The 6,717-nt window shown below is 58.8% G+C and overlaps 1 protein-coding gene across 1 annotated transcript; it reads left to right on the forward strand.

The window, feature by feature from the left end:
* Positions 1–428: 428 nt before the first annotated feature.
* On the forward strand, positions 429–6,016 carry EN1 (engrailed homeobox 1). The gene is made up of 2 exons (XM_074335362.1): positions 429–1,880; positions 4,921–6,016. The coding sequence occupies exons 1-2, from the start codon at positions 1,010–1,012 to the stop codon at positions 5,235–5,237; spliced, it is 1,188 nt and encodes a 395-aa protein (XP_074191463.1). The 5' UTR covers positions 429–1,009; the 3' UTR covers positions 5,238–6,016.
* Positions 6,017–6,717: the final 701 nt, after the last annotated feature.

Genomic DNA, 6,717 nt, shown 5'->3' on the forward strand with positions numbered 1-6,717 from the left:
AGCCCTCGCGCACCCATAACCCTGCATTTCTCCAACAAGTTGTTTATGAAGTTGCTTCTTTATTTGTCTACACCCCGAAATCTACCCCTCCCGTGTCTCCTTCACCCCTTCCTCGGTGCTGGCCTGAAAGAGGGGGAGGGGCTCAAATGTGGGTGGGGGAGGGTGGGCCGGACGCGCCGTGCCCGCGCCGCCTCGCCCCCTCTCCGCCCGATGCCGCCGCCCCCGGATTATTTATCCGCAAAGTCCCGCGCGCGCCCATTGGGCGGAGGCCTGGGTGTCAGCGCGAGTCCTGGCTCGCCATTGGCCCCGCACACGTGCGGTCCTGACTCACGTGCTTCCGGTTTGAAGGCAAAAAGTGTGCCTGGGTGATTTTTTTTTAAGCGAGAGAGTTTGTGCAAAGATCCGAGCTGTCAGAGATTTGAAGAAAAAAAAAAAAAAAAAAAGGCAGCCCGGCGCTGGCGGAGACGCGCTCTCCTTGCAAAAAAAGCAAAGGCGATTAAAGGCGCTGCCAGCCTCGCGCTCTGGGCACAGCTGAGCGTGACACTCGGGGAAGTCAAACCCCTCACAACTGCCTAGGAAGATGGCTAGACTTTAAAGACTATTTTTTCCCTTTAAGAAAAAAAAAAAAAATTCTTGGAGCTTTTTTCTTTTTTCTTGCTTTCTTGTTTTCTTTCTTTTTTTTTCTTTTTTTGGCCGTGGCTTACTCCCCCATTTAAAACAAATCATTGAATCTGGTTGCAGAAAGAAAAAAGAAATAGCCAAGTGTCTCCATATCTGGATGTCTACAAATTAGAGAGGGAGAGACAGCGAGATCTATCTGCTTGATAAGAGCGAGCGATCCAGGCCAGGCGCCTGGGCTTTTTTTCCTGCACCCGCCCCGTGCCTTCGCTGGGGCTTCGCCGGCCTCCTTCCTCCGCACACCCTCACGGGCCGCTGGCAAAGTGGGGTGGGGAGCGAGGCGGGGGGGGCGGGGGCCGGCGCGGCGGCCGGGGCGGCGGGGCGGCCGAGCATGGAAGAACAGCAGCCGGAACCTAAAAGTCAGCGCGACTCGGGCCTCGGCGCGGCGGCGGCGGCGGCGGCCCCGGGCAGCCTCGGTCTGAGCCTCAGCCCCGGCGCCAGCGGCAGCAGCGGCAGCGATGGAGACAGCGTGCCGGTGTCCCCGCAGCCCGCGCCCCCCTCGCCGCCCGCGGCGCCCTGTCTGCCGCCCCTGGCCCACCACCCGCACCTCCCCCCGCACCCCCCGCCCCCGCCGCAGCCGCCGCAGCATCTCGCGGCGCCTGCTCACCAGCCGCAGCCCGCGGCCCAGCTGCACCGCACAACCAACTTTTTCATCGACAACATCCTGAGGCCGGACTTCGGCTGCAAAAAGGAGCAGCCGCCGCCGCAGCTCCTGGTGGCAGCGGCGGCCGGAGGAGGCGCTGGAGGAGGTCGGGTCGAGCGTGACAGAGGCCAGACCGGCGCAGGTAGAGACCCTGTCCACCCGCTGGGCACGCGGGCGCCAAGCGCCGCCTCGCTCCTGTGTGCCCCGGACGCGAACTGTGGCCCGCCCGACGGCTCCCCGCCAGCCGCCGCCGGCGGCGCGGGAGCGTCCAAAGCTGGGAACCCGGCGGCGGCGGCGGCCGCGGCGGCCGCGGCGGCGGCGGCCGTGGCAGCGGCAGCGGCAGCAGCAGCGGCCAAGCCTTCGGACAGCGGCGGCGGCAGTGGAGGCGGTGTGGGGAGCCCAGGTGCGCAGGGTGCCAAGTACCCCGAGCACGGCAACCCAGCCATCCTGCTTATGGGCTCAGCCAACGGCGGGTCCGTGGTCAAAACTGACTCGCAGCAGCCTCTCGTGTGGCCCGCCTGGGTCTACTGCACTCGCTACTCGGATCGTCCGTCCTCTGGTGAGTACCGGCCCCCCGGCTGCGCCATGCCTTCCGGCTCCGCGACGCCCCAGAACTCTTAGCCGCCGTGTTGGGGAGAGTAAACCCGGCCTCGGGCTCTCTGTTCTCTCGCGCCTGTTTCCTCCTCCTCAGCCCTGGGCCCAGTCACAACAGAGGGTGCACCCGGTTTTGTGCTCCTGGCTTCTGCGGCCAGCCCCCGGGAGGTTCATGGCACTGGAAGCCGGAGTCTCCATCCTTCGGTTTTGAACTCCGAACCTCTCCGGTTTTCTTTGTGTTTTATCTTTATTATTTTTAGGAAAGACAGAATCAGTCATTGATTTTTTTTTCCTTGGGAAAGGGGTATTTAGAGCCTGCGGGAAGGTGGGCCTAGTGTTCTGGGTCTGCAATCCCACTAGCTTGGTCCTGCGGAGGCCGAAATCCAGCAGGGCTTTGATCAGAGAAATAATCTTCACCTAGGGTGTTCTTACAGACACAGACACCATCTCGACAGTTTCTGCGTAGAATTCATTTACATAGGGACAGATCGGAGGACATATAGGAAGAGAGAAAAGCGTGTGTTCACTGTTCCTCTTAAGCCTCATAGCCAAGAAAGTCTGACCCGGGTGGGTAGAATCCAGGGAAAGGCGGTTGCCAGAACGACGAGTCCCGAGACCCCCTGGCTCCTGGTTCTCTGGAGCTGACAGACAGACAGTGGAAGAGAAAAGTACACAGGTCAGGTCAGGCTCAGACCAGAAAGCGGGGCCGGGGACAGGAGAGCCAGCCTCCTCCGTAGCGTCTCAGAAGCGGCTCACACATCCTGCCCCTTCCTTCATTAACTCCTTCCTAACGCAAATGTGCCCCTTAGCAGATTTACGCCAGCCGTAGGCCCCTTTTTCTTGACATTCCTTTGCCCCCTTTTCTCTTGTTCCTTGCGCTTGGAGAACCCCAGGCCGAGACCTGCCCTGGGAGAGGAGGCTGAGGCCTGCCGGTCTTCCCGGCCGGCGGCGGCGGGATGGCCGGTGGGCGCTGCAAGGAGGGCAGCAGGGGCTCAGGCCTACGATTGGATTCCGGGCACCCGGGTTCGGCGGGAGGCCGGGCACAGCGTAGCCATGCGGCGCTCTACTCCGGTTGCTCTCTAGCAGCCGCGCCGCTGCCGGCCGAGCGCGGATCGATGCGCGCTATCAACCCCCGCCATCTCGAGCCCCGTTATTGACACGTCGGGCTCCCTGAACCTCCGAAAAGCTGCTTTGATTGACTCGCCTGATGGATAGACTGATTGAGCTGTCAGGCAGTGCAGCTCGGGCTGGCCGCAAGGCTACGATTTTATTACAAGTGTCCTTCCCTGTGCACACACATGTACAACAACATCCAGGATGCAAAACGTGTTGGGGCCTTTCTGAGGATGTGCACATTTAATGCGCAATCTCTGCCCGCTCAGCTAATTGCTCATCTAAACCAGGGTCTTCCTCCCTCCCCAGCCCACCTCCCAGTCTTCTTTGCTCCATAGTGGGCCTTGTCTTTGTTCTTCGCTGCTTTCCTTCTTACGGGCCTGAAGAGGCACGGTACTGGCTCCTTCTCCTGCATGGGCAGTTAAGGGAAATGGACGTCAAGCCAGACCTGAGTCTTTGCAGCCAGGCTCGGACTCTTTTGTCACAGGACTGCTGGACCCCAGGCGCTGGCCTGCCCCAGGATCCAGCTGTTCAGCTTGCCCCTTTGTAGCTAGGTTTGGAGATGACGAAGAAGACCCTTCTCTCCAGACAGTTTTAGAGATTAAACAGGCCTGAAAGGGACCTAATGGTGCTCAGTAAGCTCCCATAATCAAGATGGGGCCCAGGAAGTAAAGGCCAGAAGACTTGAATGTGGAGGCTGGTAGAGGTGCAGGCTTCACACACGGCTCCCAGCTCTCTTTCTCCTCACTCCAGGCGGGGTCCATAGCAGCCCTCTTAAGTTTGGAGGGAGACTTCACATTCCTGGAGAGGTGTTCTGTGGTCCGTTTTCCTATCCATTTTAGGGGCAAAGCACAGATTACTGTCTAGATTGTCCCCCTGTCTCTGTCCCTTTGCCCCTATTTTGCTCATGGCAGGGGGTGGCAGGAGAGATGTAGTCTCCTTGCAAATAACATAGATGGGCAGGGAAAGCAGACCTGGCTTGGTTTTGTTATTTAGTTTTCAATCCTGAAATTGCAGTTTTTGTGTTCAAAAGAGATAAGGGAGACCTTGACTGTGCAGAGGGGTGGAGGAATGGGGAGGGCCCTCTCTTTCTTACTATGGTAGCACCATCCAACGGGCATGGCGGAGAACTCAGGGCCCATGTGAGTAAGGCACATAACTGGGTGAAGGCCTTTTCAAACCCTTCAGAGGGGGAATAGTCAGTGTCTCCCTGGGACCTTAGAAAGGGCTTTTTTAAGGCCAAAGAGAAAAAAGAAGAGGTAGAGAGAGAGCAGACACTGAATACTTTGTAATTCGGCAAGCCTCTCATAGCCGCTTCCCTATCCACTTGTTTTCTGGGGGTAAATAGCCAGATGGGGTCTTATTGTAGGTGTCCGGGTATAGGAGTTCTTCATGAGGACAGGAGGCTGGCGATTCCCCCAGAGTGAACCTGGCCTACTGTCTTCACTGCCTCAAATCTTGAGCCTCTTTTGATTCTAGGGCTGTGAAGGACCCTGACCTCCAGCTCTGGGCTGGGCGGGATGGGGCTCCAAATATTTCTCCATCTTGGATTCTGTGATTTAAGCCTCTCCTGTTCAGGAGAGGCTCTCTTGTTACACGGCTCTCTTGTTCAGAATTGGGGTGTGAGGTGCACATACAACTCCGGCAGTTTTCCTTCGCGGCCCTCCTAGCCACCAAGAAGGGAACCCGGCGACCCCAGCAGCCAGGAGAATGATGGAGGGGCTGGCCACCGGGAGGGAGCCGGGGACGCAGCAGAGCCTCCGCTATCGCCCCGGAAGCGCGGGGCGCGCGACCCCGGCTCGACAGAGCAATTCTCACGGCTTCCTCTGCCCTCTTCCCCCTCCCCTCTGCCCTCTGTCCCCACCCCCACCCGGCCCTCTCCGCCGCTGCAGGTCCGCGCACCAGGAAGCTGAAGAAGAAGAAGAACGAGAAGGAGGACAAGCGGCCGCGGACGGCGTTCACGGCCGAGCAGCTGCAGAGACTCAAGGCGGAGTTCCAGGCGAACCGCTATATCACGGAGCAGCGGCGGCAGACCCTGGCCCAAGAGCTCAGCCTCAATGAGTCTCAGATCAAGATCTGGTTCCAGAACAAGCGCGCCAAGATCAAGAAGGCCACAGGCATCAAGAACGGCCTGGCGCTGCACCTCATGGCGCAGGGACTGTACAACCACTCCACCACCACGGTCCAGGACAAAGACGAGAGCGAGTAGCTGCCGCCGGCTGGGGCCGCGCGGTCCGGCCGCCGCGCCCGCGCCCCTCGGAACACAGCCTCTGCCGCCCCGCCGGCCTGGCTCCGGGGAGAAAGAATCAGCGCAAAGGAGGGAGGGAGCAACAGGGAAGAGAGAGAGAGCGCTGCTCAGAATGGAGAGTCGCGTTTGAAAGCAACATTTTTAGAAAGAGAGCGAGACTCGGACAGGTGCTATCGAAAAAAATAAGATCTATTCTCTGTTCACAGCATAAGGGACGAAACTGCGAACTCCTTAAAGCTCTATCTAGCCAAACCGCTTACGACCTTGTATATATTTAATTTCAGGTAAGGAAAAGAAATATGTGTAGCGATCTCTATTTGCTGGACTTTTTATTAATCTCCTTTATTATTATTGTTATAATTATTATAATTATTATAATTATTTTATCCCCCACCCCCGCCTCGCTGCCCCCGGCCCAGTTTCGTTTTCGTTGCCTTTTTCTTTTGGATGTTATCGCTTCTCCGGTGCCTCCCGCCCCGCAACGCTGGCCCTTGTTTCTCTGGGACTTTTCTTTGTGTGCGTGAGAGTGTGTTTCCTCGCGTGTCCTCCTCTCGCCTCTCCCCCACCTCCCAATCCCTTTTTGTCGGTCTGTCTGTCTGTCCTGCCCTCCTTTCGTTTTCCGGAGACTTGTTGAGAAATTCGACCCAACAGACTGCGAGACTGAACCGCCGCTACAAGCCAAAGATTTTATTATGTTCAGAAACCTGTAGTCTGAAATAAAGTGTACACTGTGCTCACGAGCTGCTGGCGGCCCTCCTCTTTGCTGGCTGGGGAAGGGCGTGGGCGCGGGGCACTCGGCGTCCCCGCGCTCACCGCGCACACACCCGGCCCAGCGATCACCGCACAACGAATACCCGGGGCGAAGGGGGAGCGCTGTGGTACCGTTGGCTCAGATCCGGGTCTGGAGGGTCTGGCAGGACGCACCTGGTCTCCGATTGTATTCAAAGAAGCCCAAAGGCCGGAAACCCCTGGCCTGCCTTCGGAAGCACTGCGCGATTGCGGGCTGCTACCCGCGCCCGGCCAGGGCCTGCCCGCCTGCGGCCTCTTCCTGTTCAACCTGCTCCTCCCTCCAGACTATACCTTTCTTTTTTGTTCTGGTGTGGGTTCTGCTCGAGGTTTTGTGGTTTTCTCCTCTAGAAAGAGGCCTTTCCAGGGCTGGGCAGACTTGAGGGCTGCCTCAGGTCCAGAGCGGCGGGCTAGGGCGACGGGCGCTCAGCTCTACCTCTCCGCCGCTTGGACTTCACTGCTCTTCGTTTGGAGAAGTGATTCAGTTGGCGCAGAGGCGGGGCGAGGGCAGCACACGGAGCCTCGCTGAGCTCGGATCGCATGGTCCTGCAAAGCCTGGGGAGTGGAGGCCCAGATGCCGGGAAGCTATGCAAAGTGGCAGCCCATCGGTCAGCTGCTGCGATTGCACTGGGCCCCGACCCCCGACGTGGGCACA

This window comes from Rhinolophus sinicus, linkage group LG01 (genome assembly GCF_036562045.2).
Source record: "Rhinolophus sinicus isolate RSC01 linkage group LG01, ASM3656204v1, whole genome shotgun sequence".
Classification (NCBI taxonomy): Eukaryota; Metazoa; Chordata; class Mammalia; order Chiroptera; family Rhinolophidae; genus Rhinolophus; species Rhinolophus sinicus.